The sequence below is a fragment of the Melozone crissalis genome, unplaced genomic scaffold (genome assembly GCF_028551555.1).
Source record: "Melozone crissalis strain CALT ecotype California unplaced genomic scaffold, PUWL_Pcris_2 ptg000013l_1, whole genome shotgun sequence".
In the NCBI taxonomy this organism is placed as follows: Eukaryota; Metazoa; Chordata; class Aves; order Passeriformes; family Passerellidae; genus Melozone; species Melozone crissalis.
In genome coordinates, this window is record NW_026535791.1 from 42,128,542 (window position 1) to 42,149,612 (window position 21,071).

At 40.0% G+C, this 21,071-nt stretch overlaps 1 protein-coding gene across 2 annotated transcripts in view; it reads right to left on the reverse strand.

Moving 5' to 3' along the window:
• The window catches only part of LOC128934538 (cohesin subunit SA-2-like), a 56,662-nt gene that overhangs the window by 26,604 nt on the left and 8,987 nt on the right, over positions 1-21,071 (reverse strand). For both annotated transcript variants that reach the window (XM_054272169.1, XM_054272170.1), the window contains 7 exons: positions 18,022-18,093; positions 16,055-16,259; positions 14,835-14,986; positions 13,471-13,544; positions 12,914-13,037; positions 8,861-8,959; positions 6,737-6,816 (listed from right to left, as the gene is read on the reverse strand). In XM_054272169.1, coding sequence (XP_054128144.1) covers positions 6,737-6,816; positions 8,861-8,959; positions 12,914-13,037; positions 13,471-13,544; positions 14,835-14,986; positions 16,055-16,259; positions 18,022-18,093 — 806 coding nt within the window. The remainder of the gene's footprint in view (positions 1-6,736; positions 6,817-8,860; positions 8,960-12,913; positions 13,038-13,470; positions 13,545-14,834; positions 14,987-16,054; positions 16,260-18,021; positions 18,094-21,071) is intronic.

A 21,071-nucleotide genomic window follows, 5' to 3' on the forward strand; every position in this document is an offset into this window, starting at 1 on the left:
GCTCATACTAGGTGAGATTATCACTGGAGCATCCATTAAAAGGTCTTTAAATGAAAGCACTAATGGTATGTCTCCAAAAATGATGAATCAGTCTCACATGATAATGTGAAAAAAAAGCTGCCTTACATATTTAAGGCAGGTTTTGGTGGACTCTTTAAACATGCAATTGCCTTGAGAATATATTTGCAGTAATAGAACATATAGGAAGTGTAAAGGAATACATATCAAGAAATCACCATAAAGAGAAATATTTATGTCACTTTTTAACTATCTACAGAACAGAGAAAGTAGAGTAAAAATGTGTTTATTGATGTTAAGCAGTAAAAAAATGAAAGAAGTAATATGGTTTTATGGTGCATTAGAGCACATGAATAAGCAGTGGTGTGTCCTGTGAAGCCATGAATGATCAAATTTATTAAACTTCTAGAAGTTTAACAAGTGAGAGTAAAACAAAGACTGACAACAAAGAGCACTTACAGGAATAAAAAGACATGATATAATAAATATTAAAAGGCTGTGGGGAATTCACAGAAAAAATAGCAGTCTGACAATGTTTCTTTCATTTTTTTAATGTAAATCTATTATTGAGTTCTTCTAAAGCACTAGTTTCCATGAAGATGTCTTTGTCATTTTTTCTCTATATATTTTTCAAAACCAGTGGACAGCTGGGAATATAAAAACTTTCACAAACACATGGTGATCTGAACTGAACCAATACAGAATCGTAGAGCACTGAGGATGGTCAGCACCTCTGCAGAACATCTGCTCCAAGAGGATCAGCTACAGCAGGTTTATGTGTCCAATCCATGAAGTCAAAGACTCTACAACATCTCTGGCAATGTGTTCCAGTATTGGATCACTCCACAGTGAAAAACCTTCTTCTTGTGCTTAAATGAAATTTCCTGTATAAACATGCCAGTCAAATGCACACATTTTTTCTATTTAATTTTTTTCTTCTTTGTATTTCAGGTTTTCTCTCTTTAGCACATTTATAGAAATAATGAATGCAATACCTGAATGTTTCTATTTTAAAGGAGTTCCTTGACTAAATCATTCAGATAGCTTGAAGACCTAAGCAATACCTATCTCTTTGGATAGAAATCAAGGACTCTTCCTCTCCAGTACTAATGAAACTGCTTTTCCATAGGTATTTGCTATCCTTAGAAAAGCAATCCTGGTACACACCAAGTTGAGCATGATCCACCAATATTCTCCTGCTGACAAGAAGGTGAATGGTATCCCAATATGCATTAAGTGTTACCAGGTTTGGGGAGGTGATCCTTCCCCTCTACACAGCACTGGTGAAGCCACACCTGCAGTGCTGTGTCCATGGCTGGGCTCCCCAGTACACGAGACAGACTGGGGAGAGACCAAGAAAGGGTCACAGAGATGATCTGGGGATCATCTTTCCTGGGACTGGAGCATCTCTCCTTTGAGGAAAGGTCAAAGGAGCAGGGACTGTTCAGCCTGGAGGAAAGAAGGTTCAGGGGGATCTTAGCAATGGGTCTAAGTACCTGGTGGTGGGAGTAAGAAGACAGAGACAGGCTTCTGCTCCTGGTGCCCAGGACCAGAAGCAACAGGCACAAACAGAAACACAGGAGGCTCCTTCTGAACATTGGCAAACATGTTTTTACTCTGAGGGTGGCAGAGAACTGGCACCAGCTGCCAAGGGAGGCTGTGGAGTCTCCATTGCTGGAGGTACTCAAAAGCCATACAGATGCAGTCCTGGGCAATGTGCTCTACGTGGCTCTTCTTGAGCAGGGGGCTGGACCAGACAACCCTTCTAACTTCAGCCATTCTGTGATTTCCAAAATCCAAACTTCTCCATTTTTAACTTTGTCTTCTAAGAGGTTGGGAATTTATCCATTAGATTCATCTAGTGCAGTATTATTTCCTCCCTCCTTGAGACATAAGTAGGTGAGATGCTTGCTCCAGCTGCAAAGGAAGCACCTCCAAACAGCAGAGAAGCAAAGGAAGGGAGAAGAATCCATTTCCTTTGCAACACAAGCTAACAGACACTCCTGACACCACTTGAGCACCTGATCATCTGCTTTTTCCTCTCTTGAGTGGGAGGGAATACCTGTGGGCACTACTACTACTACTACTGTTCAACCACTACTCTCTGACCATGATGAGGTTTAGGCTTACAGCTCCCTCTAAAATGAGTTCCCAGGCATTTTACCTGTCTCTGCAAGCAGCAGCACTTGACTACACCTGCAACCACCAGCACTAACACTATCACACTGAACTGTGCCTTTCTTTTTTACATCCATTAGGCAATCATCAACCACACAAAGAATACTTCAAATACAGCAGCAATACTGCTGCAAATTTACAGCCCTCAGCATGCCAAGCAACAGATAAAGGTTAAGCCAGAAGTGCCTGCCAGTGTTTAGGTACCTAAAAATAAACAGGCATGGCCTTCCACATACCAATCTCATGACATACCACTTTCTCTGCACTTCAGTGTGAACATGTCCCAGTCCTCGTGTCCCAGAGGAAACTGGGACATTCTAGAGGGAGATCATAGACCCATTTTTTTCCGCATATGGCACCAGTTGAAAGATTTCATATCTTGCTTTTTGTTTTATTTGGTTGCATGCAAGAGGTATGACTGCTGGAGTAGCTTGGCTTAGTCTGTGCTGTCTGCTCATACCAAGGAAAATCATCAAAATCACAAGAGTAAAATAAAAACACACCTGACACACTTTAGAGTTTTACTCTAGCCTTTGTTTTTAGTGGCTGTGCAGGGCAAGATCTGGTATACATTATGGTGATGACAATCCAAGGTATAGCATCTCAATCAAAAAAGAATCTGGTCACTTCGCATTTAAAATTAAGTCAAGTTAAACATCCAAATCTGCAGATGCATTGTAAAAGTAGTATATGTGCACAGAGCACTATCAACCAAAAAAAAAAAACATATGTTAAAGGTATTCTAATGTCTGCAATAAAAATTTTAAATACAAAAATCATGTACTACTAAACTGTTCTGCAATTGCACACTCACTCCTCTGCTCTCATTGCAGGTTATTTCACGACACACTTCGGTGATCAGCAAAATGACAATATGGTTGCCACTAAAATGTAATAATAGTTCTTTCCCACCCACTGTACAATGGGATTAGCATGTTGCAATACACTGTGATTATGCTGTGGCAGACTGATGTGCTTTGTGTTTAAAACTCAGTTTAATTTCTAATTAGGTTTGACTAAAGTAAATCAAAGTAATTTTCCCCTGGGCTATTTACATACTCTATTTACAAGCTATTTGTAGATTTGTGCCCCTACCCACACCACCTGTAACCTTTCCCCATACATCTACTGTGGTTACCTTATTACTTTTGCTGCTCTTTTCCAAACTCCCTCTACGCTTTTAGGTAGTTAAGCACACAAAAATTAACAGAATTGTCTAGCAGTAGGCACACTCAACTAATTTGCCTCCTAAAAGGCAATGCTTTTTTTACCTTGGTCTCTCATTGTCACTGATGCTCCCTCTTCATTTCCTTCCTAGTTCTATTCCCTGTCAGATCCTTTGCAACATTAATGCTAACAATTATGCATAATTCAGTACCATTAATAATTTCTATTATGCTAAACCTCATAGGCTCATTTCCGTTCCAGGATCACATCATGCTGTGTAAAAACAGAAATCTACTAGCCCAAAGACTGGCATTCAATTGAGACAACGTGCAACAAACAAGAAGGAAAAAAAAATCTCAGCTCACAGAGATATACAAGAAGAAAATACAAATATGGCTTTGAAAACTGAATCAGCACTGGGATTTTTTTTTAATAATATAACACATAGAAGTGAATTGAAAAGATCAGGTTTTTCACTGCCTCTCTAGCTACCAAGAGAGAGAATGTAAAGGCACAGCAGCTTTATGGGGCAGCAGGACACAGAGTAGTCAGTGTATATTCCACAGAATTGGAATGCAGTGATGGCTGAGAGATGCTCAAACCTGTTACTACCATACATGGAGCACAGCTTTCCTGCCACTGTAAAACATCACAAAAATGGTCAATTAGCAGAAATGTCTTGCCTCTATGCTGACCCAAAAGACAACGATGGAAGTCAGTCAAAGAAAGTTACTGACATAATGTATTTTTCCCAAGAAAAATTACCCAACTGAGTAATTGGGAGAAAAAAGCCATTACTGGATGACTCATGTCATGGCATAACAAAATATTTACTCCAAGATTAGAGACATGGTCTGAAGGTCTGTACCTCATCAATGAAGACTATTTCTTTTAATTAATGATTCCTGATCAAATAGAGAGAATTCAGATAGACGTTCTTTCCAGTAGCTTTAAAAATAGTTTTCAGAAACTTGATCTGAAAGGTCTCTCACATCTCACTAAAAACACAAGTTGGGCCACTTGAATTCAGTTGCCAAATTTGCAGATGACAAAAGTAGTCATTCAAAGAGAAGCCAAGACAGCGTGGCAAAAGTGGCAAAAATTTTATTCCACCACTGCATACTAGTAGCCATGCCATTTATACAAGCTGTCATTTATTACTTTATCATCCCTTTTGAGGCAGGGGAGTTGCTGTCCCCAACTCAATTTCATGCTTTACTGCCTGTATCAAGCAGCACTACTGCTCAAAAACCAGACACACTTTCTGTGTGTATCTGGATACACACAAAAGCTTTGAGCTATGAGACACATCTATTTGAGACATATTAGCCCTGCTGATTTTTGTTTCTGCACTGCCAGCATCAAGTCCTTTCTGCCACCATTGTAGGTACTAAGGCATCAGCTTTTCCCCTGCTAGAAAAGGACCTTGATGCAGGCTCTTGTTAAGAAGCCTGTGCATGTGACTGGCTATACTGTCTGCATTCTCCTCACACAGTTACAGCCTGGTCAGCACTACTCTTATCAAAGAGAAGAGCTGTTGTTGAATTTGCTTATTGAGTCTCCAATGCACACTTTCACCACTCCAATAATTATGCCAAATCAGCAGGGCTCAGACCAGCTGGGGCGGGGGGGGTACAGTGGAAGAAAGCAGGATGGCTATGCAACAGATGAACAAAAAGAAAGAATGTATTTGCTAGGTCTCTACATAGCTTGATAAAAAACAATTTCATAATGTATTAATTTTACTTATGAAAATTACATCTCATGATGGAAAAATATCATTCAGAAAACTTTATATGGCATTTATTCACACTGGAAACCATATTTAAGCAAAATTCAGAAAAAAATTGCTTCAGGGAAAAAGAAACATTGATCAAACTTTTATAGCTGCAGCCTGCATTAATGAGAACATGATCCCTTATAATAAAGCCAGAGATGATAAACAGCTGCAGTGCCAATATAGCTCTTGTTAATTCAGATACGGAACAAGTGCAGCCCTAACTGGTGTATGGAATCTTTGTACTTCAACAATGGTGAGCTGCTCCTCCTAGCACAGGGACATGTTATCCATGGGCACTGCATTGTGCTTTGTTCCAACAGCTAGGCACCATGGGGAACCAAGGGATGTAGGAATGGACACTGTGAACACAGGAACAATATAACCCTGGCTACTACCAGTGAGGTCCAAACAATGGCACTACCTTCAGAAGAGGGTGCAGTGCTCACAGCATCATATGCTGTTCTGATGTGCCTATTGAAGGAGTCCTCTGGAAAAATGCCATTCAAACCAGTGGAATGTGAAGTGAGACAGGAGACAATCAAGCAGCACCTCAATATATAAACATACTTGAAATTTAATGTAAATGTCTACAGCACCACATTAGTTTGACCACTAAGGTCTACATGCTCCTCTAGCAATGACTAATACTTCTGGCTTAAATAGAGAAGCAAATCCCACAAGGCTATTGGATAATGTCTCATGCTGTACATGGAAATAAGCATCTACATCACCAAAATTCAACTTACACTCTCAGACAGAGGAGACACTGAGTCCTAACATCTCAACTGTATTATCAATGGAATGCAGTGAAGTTCTTATTCCCATTTTGCTTTGAGAAAGAGGGACAGAAAATTTATTCTACATATATTTTGCAAATAAAGACATTTCTAAAATAAACATGCTGCTCAAGGATGTATCAGAAAAAGATTTATATACTTCTGTAATACTAAGTGTAATTCTTCCCCACACTTCCAGCTTGCCATTATCCTACCAAAGCTATGGCTGGCAGGTAAATTTCCCAAGAAAACAACTCTTCTGTTAGTCTTCCACCTCAGCAAAATCACACACTTGATCATTTTCTGTCAGTCTGCTATGGGCTCAAAGGCTACCAGATTCTCTGCCCTGGAGCCAAGAATCTGAAAGTCCAAATTCTATCAACAGCCTCAAAGCTTCCTGCATCAGGTGCAGAGGCAGGGAAGAGGGCAGAGTTCTCCAAGCTTCTGGTCAAGACCTGGCAATCCTGGGACAGAAGGTGGGGTGGGGACCCCATCTTCAGTGGGAACTTACCCCAAGACTGTCAAATGCTCTTTTTGAGAAAAGTCAATATAAAAAATGGTGGGATTTCCTTTCAGAGGGAAACAAAGATATAAAAACATAGTTTTCAGACTGAATCTCAGCACAAGGGTTTTCTTAACACTGGCATTTCCCACAGAAAGAAAACGTCATGTCTTGAGCAGCTTTAAATGTAACTCATATCCTACCAGAAGCAACTGTTTCCCAACAAGTAAGTGATTATAGGAAGATTCATCAGGTTTGTACCTGGATCTTGTTGCCATTAAAACAATACAGTAAATTAAAAAAGAAATTATTTACTGCGACATAAGCATCAAGAGTTTCATGGCTTGAACTGCTACTTCATGGTCCTTGTCCAGAGGCATGGACACAATTCGATCCTAATGGATGTAAAATGACAATAAAAAGATGTAACATGGTTTGTTCTCAATAAACATATATTTTTGCTACAGCTAGATCATCTACACTAGTACAGCAGAGATTTATTTTTATTTCAGCAGCTATTTCCTAAGAGACATAAGGCAACTTGATTACTACCAAGTAGTTCCCCAGCCCCTGAAAATTAACAGCATGTTAATTTTTTAACTGAATTAATCATGTAGTAATATGATATTTTTTATACATGTAATGTATGCGTTCACAAGAAATTAACTACACACTACAAATTAAAAGTGACTGACAACTTGTTTCTAAGATGTTACTACTGGCACTTCAGTATGTTAAATGAAGGTAAGCCTCAAATTACAAGCATTATCTAATCAGTTTCTCCCACTAACAGTAAAGTGCCTGCACCTACACATTACAGAAGTCAGTGCCTTACTGAAAAGACAGTTAAAGTCACAAAGATACCTCATGGCATAGCAGCAATATTGCTGATCTCCAGAATTCACAATATTGTAACTTAGTACACATGCAAACAACTCAAAAAACTGAAAAACTTCCCATCCCATGAAACCAGGAACTTGCACACCTCAGTGTGGCCTATATCTTTAAGACACTATTACACCTTTAGACTTGCTTGATTTGGAACTAGAATTTTAGTTTCCCCATTTAACACATGGTTTCTAAATCTCTACATTCATTTTCCTTTGCACCTTCCGTTTTCTCACAATCCAGTTGGAAGGTATCTAAATCCACAAATCCTGAGTGAACACTCAAGAGTAACAGAGGGAGCATGTGTAACTCCTGTTTGCAGGAAATGGATTGATGGCTATATGATTACACTCCCCATCACTGAGAAAGCATACTTTAAACTTTGAAACTGGTATTTTATGTGTAACTGTTTGGATTTCTTTTGTTTAGAGGGGATGGAGTTGTTTTGGGGTGAGGGTTTTTTGAATGTGGGACGGAGTTGGCAATAATCCATTTATACTGCATGCTCCACACAGGGAAATTGCAGCACAAACAGTCTGGAGCTATTTCATCACTCTTTATTGAATACCAATCCTGCATTTGGTTACAGAGCTTACAGCAGTCAGAAAGATAAGGGACTATCACATAATCATTTAAAACAGGGGTCAATCTTAGATAGCTGAGTTTAATTCTGAATAATTTATTACTAAGATACCAATATTAAGCCATTTCATGTTCTTTGAGGATATGTGATAAGCATTTTTCACTATTAGCAACTGCTTTGACACATAGGTAAGCCCTGCACCTTTTGCAAAAACACCATGGGTTTGCTACCACATGCCGACATTGATTCATCCTGACATTGAATCATGTCCTGATTCACAGGGACTGAGATATCAATCACATAATCTTCAGCTTTCTTACTCAAATACTGAGAAGGTGCAACCCTGCTAGGGTAAGCGCAGCTGACAAAATCGTTAGCAAGGCCAGGGTTAAAAAAAAAAGTAAAGGGCTAACTTCTTAAATGAGTTGGGACATTGGAATATGACAGAGTACAGGGTCAGTGAAGCCACAAAACAAGCACTGAAAACTACAGTGTATCACCTGATTTGTTCAGAAAGGATGTAAGGGATCCTTCTTCAAGATTCATACTGACATGGTAGATCAAGAGAGAGCCATTCCCACATCAGTGTGATACATGGACAGCCAGTCCACTATCAAGGCTAACCCATAATCAGGGACAGCAAAAAGAGGATCTTTAGCATAGGAAATTCTTTGTCATCTGCCAAAGATCCTGTAAAAAAACCTGGGCCAATCTGGATAAATGGTAGAGATAATGGACCACAGTGCACACTAACACCATTTGTGTGAACTAAAGTGAAGTGGAAGAGTTCATAGAAAGAGAGGGAAACATCCCTGCAAAACTCCTTCTATTCAGTCAACAAGGCTGTTTCTGCAGGAGTCTAAATTCCTCTCAGTCAAGAGAGTGGGGAGATCAGCTCTGATCAAAACATCAGGCCCTGTGTACACCCAACCTAGACTTAAAAAACCAGCAAACAGTAATTCATTTACCTTGAACCTGTTAGTAAAGAGATCCATCCTGGAAACAAGTTCTTTTCTGCTATAAATTCCCTGCAGCCCCAGAAGACACTTCAACCGCACTTCAGCTTGCTGTAAGACAAACAGAAATTGGCTAACAGTAAAATACATGTATTTTGTTAGTCACCATCAGCATTTACAGCATGTAAAAAAGAGCTCTTTGTGGGTGCCTACAGCAGACTATCCAAATGCTGCCTCATTTTCTTTATCAGTGACATCAGTACCAGTTTGTCTGTGTGTACACACACTCATCTCCCTCTCTCACACATACACAGAGGAAGCCTGCAGTGAGCCAAACTCAAAGGTAACATCAAAGTTTGTGTATGGCTCCCTAAGAGTCAAAGAAACTCTCACAGACCACTGTTAGTAAAAGCAACAGAATACAAAAGATACAGGGATTGTGCTACTCATCTGCTAAAGATACAAAGACAGGAGTATGGATGGCCTGCTTAGCACAACCAGCACTCTCCCATACATCAGACTTTGCTTGCTTCTTGTCAACAGCTGACTGGCACAATTGCTAAACACAGACAAGGAGTCCAAGAAATTACAGATTTCTCTAGATTCCCAGAGGAAGAGGTACAACTTAGAAATGCACTGTGGATTCTTATAGAGTTAAGCACCATGCCTTCTCCCTGTTTCTGTTTTACACTAGAACATGATATTTTAAGTATTGTAGGAAAAGGGTTGTTTTGAATTCAGCCTAATTAGTTAATTTAGGCAAAATATATTTATCCATACAAGGTGTTATTTCATACTATTGCTGTGCTGCTTCATAGATGTCTCAAAAAGAAATCTTTTCCTTAGCCAGCTTTTCAATTAGCTCATGCATATTGTTACATCATTCAAAGGACAACGCTTTAAATAGAACTAGGAAAGTGATTTTGATGATCCAACATAGAAAAATCATGTGTTCTGTAAATTTATAATGCTAAGCATATCAGCAGAGATACTAAGATGAACTGTAGGCTTTGAATCAGTCTCTTCATATTTCTTTCTTAATTCCTCTTGCTAACAATAGTAGTAAGATAAACATGGAAATCCAAGAAAGGAGACCACCTACACACAGACTATCCATTGCTACAAGTTCCTGTTCACCTGCTTAGATGGAAAGCCAAGGATGATACCCAGTGGCAGGCTTTGACTAACAGCTCTGTTTAAGACAGCTTTTTGCTAGAAATATAAAGTGAAAGGTCAACAGGTAACAATAGACACTGTTCTGTAATCTGCCCATGACACACCAGCAGTACTTATTCTGTATTACATTTTAAAGTCTCTGAGGAAGAGACTGCTGCCCACACCTGCTGCTTCCTACTGCCATAGAACTCACAGACAGAACCAAGGTGGCACCATCACTGCACACTGGCACAAACTCAGCTCAGCCAAGGTACTGCAAAGCTGGCTTGGTTCTTTGGTTCTTTCAGTTGCCTTTGGTTCTCTGCCACAACACTCTGCTTGTGAATAGGGACTGAAATTGTGTGTGGGCAAAGGGACAACAGTGTGCACTGGTTTGCTGAATGGTCATACAGCCCCTGGCACACACCTGGAAATGTCATTTGCCAGTCAGGTGGAGTCAAGTGTAGGTCTGCAGACATAATGTTAAACACATTAAAGTGTACATCTCCCTTCTGAGGTTTCTACCCAAAAGCTCTCAGTCACAACCGCACACATGTATGTTCCTTTAAGTGCTGAGAAAATTAACTCTAGTAAATAGAAATATATAACTACTTTTATGACTACTTCTGTTATTTTTTCCTAAGTTTTCATCTACATTTTCCTTGCTTCTCCTTCTCAACCACCTCCACTTTTCTAAATTCAACATACCCCATAGTTTTGGAAGGATGTGCAGTAATGTTGAATGATCAAGAATATCTCATTATCTTCAGGTTCTTTCAACAGCAGCATCAGCAAACACAAACACCCAGCCACTTACTCCCCCCATCAGAACTACCATTCTAATCTCAACAAAAAATCTGCCTGTCTGGTCCTGCAAAGCTGTGACAGAGTGAAGGGGAATTATGTAAGCACATTTTCAGGATACTCTGAACACATACACTCTGCCTCAGCTGTATCATAGCACATTTTGATCCTGACCTGATGACAGAAAACATCAGTAAAGTGGTGGGCAGCTCTAGTGACCTCTGAGAGCTCTGCTCAGGCTCCAGCACTGCTTGAATACATTCAGTTATGAGATTTCAGCCCCACCACTATCACAGAGATGGGGCCAGTCAATAAACCTTACAAATACAGGCTGGGACCTGGATGGTTTGATAGGACTCCTGGGTCAACACTTCCCAGACTATGAACTGGGAAGGTCTACTTCTGAGTTACTCCTGGATAGCAAAGACAACCCAACTGTCATTTGAGGCAAAACAATTTTAAAAACTGCTCTCCCTCCCCAGCCTTCCCGAAAAAATCCATGACAGTATATAAAAAACACTGCTGCCCTTGTTGGTGCTCTCATTTTGAAATCAGGCAATTTGACAGTGGCTGCAAATCACAAAGCACAGCCAAGACTGCAGTCACCAGTAGTAGCACACTACCAGGTCTCAGCCAAATGCAGAATATGGAAGACACTACACTTCATCTCACTCTGCTTGCATCTGCATTGCTTTCAGATTAAAAAAGCCTTAGAAAAAAAACAACTACTTCCAGTTTCCAGTAAATGGCAGTGGGTGAGCTGTGTGCATTAATTAGAGACACCAGCTGTTAATCTTCACTGCAGAGTGCTGCAAATGAAGACACATAATCTTCAAAAAAAAAAGCATTTTCTTTTGAGAATTCTCCAGATAAAAAGATATTGTGATCAGATAAAATGCATGCAGGAACAAACGACAGTTCCCGATGTATTTGTCGCCCTAAAACCCCAAACGCCACCTTCAGCGGGAGGGCGCAGGGCGGGAAGCGGGAGCCTGGCGCGCCCCCTGCTGGCCCCGTGGCAGAGCGCAACCCGACCCGCACGGCGCAAACATCGCCCGCAGCCGGCACAAACAAATCCCGCGGGTTCCAGCAGCCGCACAGGAGCTACAGGCGCCTTCAAAGGCGGCCTGCAGAAGTACAGCGTGTCGATTTCGCTAATTAGCCGCTCCCGATAAACATTCCTATCCCCCTGAAGTCTCTCATGCTTTCTCGAAACAAGAGAAAAGGAGTTTTTTCACAGAAGCACAGAACAGTCAGGTTGGAAGGGACCACAGCAGTGCACCTGATCCATCTGGTTGGTCCATCTGGTCCAACCTCCTGCTCAAGCAGGGTCATCCCAGCACAGGATTGTGTCCAGATAGTTCTGAACATCTCCACTGAGATGCCTATGACCTCTCTGGGCAATCTCTAGGGAACAGTCACCCTCACAGTAAAGTTCTTCCTCAGGCTCCAGCCCAACTTCCTGCGAATCAGTTTCTGCCCACTGCCTCTTGTTCTACTGCTTGGGGTTTGAACTTACTGACTTTCTTTTGGTTTTTTTGCTTGTTTGTTTTGGTGGTATTTGGAGGATTTTTAAAAGTGCCTCTACTTTTATAAGGAAAAGCAGAAAACCCTTTGGGAAGTAGCAGGACTTCCTTTAAACATTTTCTGTATCTGTCTAACTCTATAGGAGAAATGCAACATTGAAGACTATTCTACTACAATAGAAGAGCAGTAGACAATATTTATTTTTTCATTCTTTATAATAATCTAAACAAAATGTTAAATGTCCATCAAGCCTAAAAGCAGAATTTCAGTGAACATCTAACCTTCTCAAAAGATATGAGCCATTTTACATTTCAGACATAACTCCCAATTCAGTGACATATAAATATAACTGCACATACAGGGATTCACACAGAACTGGAAAAAATGTTCAGTGTTATTTAGTGTTAAAATGGCTTTTAAAATATAACCTGAAATGGGGAAGAAAGTAAATTCTTATTGTACCACCACAGTCTTAAACATCTACTCTCAAAAATTTAAATGCTAGGATTCTTTCAAAAAAATTTAAAATAAGAAAACTAATGTACTGCCCAAGGCAAAAAAAAAAAAATTAAACTTTACCTTATCGTAGAGCATCCATCCAACATATTTTAAGTAGCTGTCATTCAAAAAAGCATCTGGGTATGTTTTAATCCAGCTGCCAATTTCTTCCATGCAAGTTGCTCTGATCTCAGGGATAACATCACTGTGAAATTATAAAATTGTAATATTAATACATTAAAAATTAATTTTAAAACCAATTATGTTATTTGCAATATTTTTATGTTCCGGAATTTCAAAAGCATGTATAATTCAAAATATTCCAAGTATCTTCATATTAATGTTGTAAGTTACTCTTCAATCAGTACTTAGACCACTTTTAGCCACAAACTATTTTGCAATTCTGGATATCTTCTCATTCACAAATACACTGCTCTACAGCCAGCAGGAAGAACTGAAAGAACACACTAGAGAGGTCCTTTTGGAACCCCAGATTCTTAAAAATAATTTAACTGCTACACTTTCCTTGACACCATCAGTGCCTCCAGGATGTTTAACTTGATTCTCCTATCTGTACAATCTGAGCAGGAGTTTCTGGGGAATGCAGACACACGTCACAGCTTTATTATCACTCTTACCGGTAACGGGTTAGAAATGTCCCTTTGAAAATAGCATTCATCATGTTCTGTATCTCTAGAAGCTTATGCTCATACTGAAATACAAAGAGAACTGAATGTTAATATTAGTCCCACAATTCACTACACATGAAAAATTTTCATCAGGGCCCTTAGAATACTACTGTCATGCAAACTGCTGGTGTTTACATGTGGTACCAGCATAAAATGAGGGGGCTGTATCTGCACTAGCAACTGGCCTTTTTCTGGCTGCACCCTGAGGAAAGAATTATTGGATACCAACTGCTAGCCTTGGGAAACAAGCTACTTGTGTGATACAATGAGTCTTGATCTATCAGAAATCACACAGAAAGATACAGCACAAAGCGATCCTCACATACTTTTCATGTACAAGAACAGAGATGGAAAAAATGCAGACAAAGAAATTTTCAAAATACACAATGAGCCTATTAAAAAACTGAATCCCAAAAATTTAGGTAGGAATTTCTAAAATGCAAGTCACCTAATAAAAATATTCTCTCATCCATAGCATCAGGAAGTGTGACAAGTCTGGGTTTTCCCTCCATCACACCCATTTCCTCTGTCTTTGAGGATAAGATCAGACTTACAATGATACTAAAATATCCTGTCTCACCCAAACACTCCTCCCCACAAAAGGGGTATGGTCTCAGAGAAGCCCACAGACACCTAAAACTCAGAACAGAGGTAAGTGATTCTAAGGTCAGGAGACAAGGAACTATACCTGATGTTCATTCACCAAGTCACCCTCTCCCTCAAACCAAAGTTATTTTTTACAGTTACAGCTCTGCCTCTGAGAGCTGAAAAGGAGCTGTCTTTGAGCAGGGAAGAAACAGAAATTGAAAAGCAAAAATTATACAGGACATCCCTGAAGTTCAATCCATTTTTGTGTAATGAATCACTTACACAGAGGTGACACTTAGTCTGTGTCCCTTTTGATTCATTGTTAAAACTTGGGCTTGTAATTTGTACAAACATATACAAAACTGTACTTCCACAACACCAGAGCTACTGAGACAATGAAATTTTTGTGTAAATCCATATTTGTGTGAAGATCAAGAGCTAATGATGCCAATTTAGAAAAGCAACCAGTAGGTGAGATATCACAGGTTAACAGTACATAGGGCAATTTTTACTTTAGTCATGTTTGTACCACTTAATCCAGCCAGTCACACCTGCTCTGCACCATGCATAACAAAAACATATAAACCAATCCAGCCAGTCACACCTGCTCTGCACCATGCATAACAAAAACATATAAACCTCAGAGAACTGCAGGGACCCAAGAGCAAGCAGCCAGCAATCCTTTTACACTTTCACAAATCTCCCATACAAGACACTTCCCTAACCTCTTTCCTTTTTCTCTCTAGCTGATCAAGTCTGTAACTGGTCCTCTTGCCACTTAGCCTCTTCTTCTCCACCTCATACAATCTTTGAGCATTGTGCTTGTTGACATCAAGGTTCAGATGGACACTTACAACTGCTGTCAGGAGTTTCATTGCTAAAAAAGAAACAAACCCAGCACAATTAACTTAGCTAAGAGACATGCAGCATAAATATATTCACCACTTTACCACAAAAAGGATATGGTTAGCCAAATCCAGCTTATATAGAAAATATGAACACTACTAGATTATAGTAATTTGCTTTAAAATACAGTGTTTATTTTAAAGGCAGACAATGATCAAAAAGGGAAAATTAACTTCTATTTCTGGTGATTTAAAACTTTTGGTCAGAGTTCTGGTCAGAAACGTAATTTACTGGGCAACTCTCTTGTAAGTTTATGTAACTCTGACTTTTCTGCAAGAGAATCTAGAATTGTGGAACAGCTGATTGTTGGTAATCAAAAAGAAAAAAATTGAAAAACAGTGAGGCTGGCTCAGAAATTGCTGGGAATCTTAATGTACTACTGGAATGGACAAAAATTCACATTCCTTTAAGGATTGCTGGATGGTTTGAACAGATTTCAAGTCAGTTTTTTGAACCCTCAAAGCAAACAGCGTACTTTAGAATAAATTATACTTTAAGTGCTTTTTGAATGGCAAAGAGGGTATTTACTGGCTTTAGGGGAAAAAAGTAGTAGCTTTAGTACCATCACACTGCATGAAACAAAAATGTGTAATAAGCAACGTTCTTTTCTTGCACAGAGACCACAAGAATAGCAGTTCTCCAAAGGAAGCTTCTTAAGGTGAAGCATCTACTGCAACTTCATCACATTAGTTAGTGGAGGGAGAAAAACAACAAATAAACTGTGAAAATCAGTTACTGAAAAATATAATACTCAGAACAGCAAAATTCTGAAGTCAGTCATGTCAGGCATTAAAGATTTCTTTATAAAGAAAAAATTATGTTAGATCTATCATATTTAAAGCATTCAAATCCAATTCAGATACACATGGGAACAAACAGTTTATATTACAGACATTCATATAACATACACTAGGAGGAAGGTACTCTCAGTGCATAAGAGAACTGCTCCAGTAAACAGTTTTTCAATTTAGAGCAGTTTTGTTAGTACACAAATCAATAAAACTCAGCACCTCTAGAGCAACTCTGCAAGTGATTTTACCTGCCAAAGTGCTTGTGTGCCTGAATGCTCTGACCATGGAATCTGCTAACCCTGTAAGCAGCGAGATGATGGCGTCCATCAAGTAGTTATCATACAGGATGCTGCACTGGCACTGCTGCACAAGCACTGCAATGAATTCACAGAAATTGGCCTTGAACTTCTTCCAGTAGGGCCCTGTTCTGATCAGCGGGTAGTCTTCATTGTCCTGCTCAAGAGAGACAAGTTGAGAGAAAACACACTAATTAGTTCTGCTTGTGCATTCCCATATCTCCCACTGAACATCAGAGAGAGTTCTGCTGACAGACAGTTTCACTTCATCCCCCATAACTTTTTCCATGGTTAGTATTCCAAAGTAGGGACAAGCAACTAGGATACAAGCAAGCAGAGAGAGAAAATAGCTTTATTTGAGCTACACTGTCATCACTGTCATAACAGCTCACTTTTGAAAGCAATGTAAGTAAGGTAACTGTGAACAGACAAGAGGGAGAAAGTGTGGGAAGGGAGAGCAGAGTAAGTAACTTTCACTGGCATAAAACATGAGCACTCCTGGCTTATTCTACTTTCTCACAGGTAGCAGTGCTTCCCCACTTCCCTATCCTTCCTCTTCCTGCAAAAGTAAGCTTAAATCCAGGCAGAAAATGAAGTAAGGGAAAAGTGGAGATAAACAACTCTGGCATGAACAGGACAGGACTGTTCTCCTCAGCAGCACTGCCAGCTTGAGCAGTTTATCAGGCTAAAGCTCAATGCCAAATACTCAGTCATTCACCTATACCGCCTGCACCTGGGTCTCCAAAAACCCCCACAGAAACAGTAAGTGAGCAATACCTTTGACACCATGCAAAAAGCAAATTACAATAAAAACATAAGTGTCCACAGTATGGTTGATACTGCCAAGAGGAAAGCAGACAGAGGGAAGGTGAAATGACTTCTCACACAAAATAGTGGAAAGTACACTAGACAGACTTTGTAAATGGCAGCCTCAGACAATGTGAACATTTCATGTACACCTCACAGATCCCAGGAATGGCTCAGAATATGAATTTGTATCTTTATAGTTTCCATGTGTGAGTGAGGTCAAGGAACTCCAAAACTTCACTCACTGTGGAAAATCTCTTCCTGAAGGCTGGCCACTGCTCAGCTGTCCTTCACCAGTGGGCAATCACCTTCTCAGCCCCATTCTAACACAGCATCACACTCAGCATAACCTCCCGTGCTTCTAAAGTACACTTCATGCTCTTCTCCTGTAACTATGTTTCCAATGTATAGGGACTGCTGCTTGCTTTAATGAGAAATGTCAATGCAGAATGATCACAGGGCTGGCTGCAACCCAAAGCACATCAGGAATTTGGAATACGCTCCTGACCAGGCTGTAAGAGTCAGTTCAGAGCCTAACAGTAGCAGCAATTGCCAAAACAGAAAGGTAAGTTTCCAGCAAGCCTCATTTAATGCTCCTTGATCATGACATGGACAGTAGAAAGACCATCTACAACTTCAGGAAATACCTACTTTATCACCATAGCTTATTCCTCAATCTGAAAATCAGCACAAAATACACAAAGACTTCTCACTTTTTAAGAGCATTTCTACTGCCCATGTTTTTCACACTGGGATACTCTGTAATGGTAACATGTACGCTGTAACCTTCATACAAAACATGAAGGGCATGCCACCTAAAGTGAGGCACCTAACTTGGGATTCCCTTAGATTCCTTTCATAAACAGTAGAGAGATAATTCTGCTACTAGAAATCAAGTCATGTTAGACCCTTAACACAGGTTCTCCCAGAGAACTATTCAAATCACTCAACAGAGTGATGTGAGCTCCTGCTCTGACTGAACCAGAAAATGTTTCCTTCTTTCATACAGAGTCTACAGAAAGAAAGTCAAAATGAAGTGCCAACAAGGAGTTCAGATAAATTCCCCACAGAAAAAGCTATACTACAGTTGTGGAAAACTACAACAGCCCTACCATGTCCACCGGCCAAGTAACTGTCAGGATCCAAGGATAGGCCATGAATTTCTTGTACTGCAACCCAGTTTCCTGTAATGCAAGAGACAAAATTTTGAAAGGTTGTTAATGAAATGGCACAGATAATTCATAGACAAAAGCATTTCAAAACATGCAACATATTTCAAAGGCCATTAGAACTTCAGCCAATGTGTGCTACAGGTGGCCCACACAAGGCAAAATACTACAAAAAACCTAAATCCTTCTCATCTGGGTTTTGTTGGTTTTTGGGGGTTTTTTTACTAACCAATGACAGAAGAAAGACACACTTCTTGTATAAAACCTGAGTTGTCTTGTTACGAATAGGAGACAAGTTGTTTACAAAATTTAGAAGCAAACATATACAAGGTATAACCTCCATTATTAATTCTAAGATATGGCTCCTCAGCAAGTCTAATTACATAACCCTTTTCAACATTTGGTACCTAAATGTAAAACATCTAAACTCTAAAAAAAACTTTCTCAGCTTTTCAAATTAGAGAAGAATGTTTTCAGCACTAGTGCGACTTGATTCAAGATGTTTTCTCAATTCTGCAATTATTCCAAAACAAAAGGCATTAAATCTAGAGTTCTTTATCAGGTTCAGTGAAGCACAAGTATTTCTGTCCTCATCTAGCTATACAATTAAGCATCAAAGTTAACTCTTCCCTTCCTAAATGTCTAAGCAACAAAATGGGAAAGGAAAGAAAAACCACATAAAAACAAAGAACTGCAAGAAGAAAATGTCACAAACAGGAAGAAAAGCAGAAGAAACAGATTATCTTAAAATAGAAGAAAAACAAAAAACGGAGTCAAGACAAGACTGTCTCATCACTGAGGAATACCATGACTCACAAAGATGAAATAAATGCCTCCATGACCCTATTAAAACCAGTCTCTGCTTCTAACATCAGTACAAGTTTTCACAGAACTACAGAAAGACTGAAATTGAGAGGGACATCTAATCCAACCCCACCTGCTCAAGCAAGGTCAGCCAGCATAGGCAGCCCAGTGCTGTGTGCAACCAGCACTTCTGCTCTCAACTCCTGGAAATGTGGTTAGCATAACTAATGCAATTTTAAGAGCAAGCAGCCCTTCTCTGTGACCAAGCAGGTCATATATTCATTTCCTTTCCCTCATTACCAGGCCCTGAAGGTCCTGTGAACTAAGCAGACAAATCAAACAGATTAACTTCCCTCCCTCACAGTCTCACTGTTCCTGGGTGCCAGACCAATCACTCCCTTCATTACCAAGCCTGTAGGTCCCAGGCATTCAGCCAGGCAGGTGGTGGCAATGACCCAGTCAGAGAACCCAGCATCACAGCACCCAGAGCACTGTCAACAAAATCAAGGTACTGCAAGGTCTCACCGGTGAACTCTGACCACAGCTCCTGCTGGACAGTGAGACCTGAGCTATATTATACATCCTGTATTATGCTATTATATTGATTCTGCTTATAGAAATCCTGGGCCATTTTAATAACAAATTCTGCTCTATACTAATAATAACATACTGTTAAGAAATAAAGCTTTAATTTTTAACTACAATTGGTGCCATCATCATTCTGTCAAGGATCCCTCAAAGTACACATTTTTTCCCTCAGTGTCAGGTGATGCCACGAGCAGTCAAATAATATCTGCAGAGACTCCACAACCTTTCTGGGCAACCTGTTCCACTGCTTGATCATTCTCTCAGTAGAAGTTTTCTTGTGTTCAGGAAAAATTCTGTCCATTTTAGTTTGCACCCACTGCCCATCGCTCACCATCTCACTGCACACCACTGAGTGGAGCTGTGCTTCCTCCTTGTCCTTCTGTCACATCAGGTATTTTATGGGCCAGATTCCTTTGAGCCAGCCTCTTTCCAACTGAACAGGCTCAACTCCTTCAGCCTCTCCTCATATCAAAGATCATAAATCATCTCTGTGGCCCTTCACTGGCCTCACTCCAGTAAACCCATCTCTCTCTTGTTCTGCAAGGTCCAAATCTTGACTCAGCACTCCAGATGAGTCTCAGTAGTATGAGCAGAGAGGAAAGATCATCCCCCATGACCTCTTGGCAATGCTCTGCCTAAGGCAGGCCAGGAGGCTGTTGGTCAACTTTGCAGCAAGGGTGCGTTGCTGGCTCGTGTTCATTTTGTCACCCACACCAAGAGCTGCTTTCCAGTCTATCAGCCCCCAATGTGTAGTGGTGCACAGGGCTATTCATTCCCAGGTTCCCAGGGCTTCCTGTTGTAGAACTTCATGAGGTTCCCCTCTGCCAAACTCTCCAGTCTGTTGAGGGTCCCTCTGAACAACAGAACAACCACCTGATTTGGCAGCTAATCCTCCCCATTTTGCATCATCTGAAAATTTGCTAAGAGTAAACTCTGCCTCAGTGTCCAGGTCATTATTAAATATGTAAAACAGCATTGGCTACAATATCAAGCTGGGGTTCAGCACTAGTGACTAGACTCCAACTGGACCTTTTGCCATTGATCATTTCCCCACAGGCCTGGTTGTTCCACCAGTTTTCAGTCCAGCTCACTGATCACTTAACTAACTCATACTTCACCACCATGACCATGAGGATGTTAGGAATTCTTTTCTTTCCATACTGAACTCTATTAACATTTCCCACTAACATTATGAAGAATTCTAAGAGGAAGTACTGATGCAAGGATGTAGTGCTGCAATTAATTAACTGAACAGCAATGCCATGGTTAAATCACTGAAATAATCAAGAATGAATCCTCTGAATGCTAGAAACAAAGAATAAAAATTCAAAGGCAAGATGATGTTAAGCAAATATCTGGAAATATTTTCCACTCTCATTACTACTTTCACTATTACTGTCATTAGTTTTTAAAACATGTTTTTGAAATCCCAGAAGTCCCATACGGCACTCCTCCTCGATTAACTTAAACCACTAACTTACAATTCCATCTTATTTATGGAAAAGATAAGAGAGAACTCACTTTCTTTACAGAGCATAGAGAATACAGCTTCTAAGGCAACTGCAGAACCTGCCTTTTTGCCCATGAGGACAGGTGAAAAG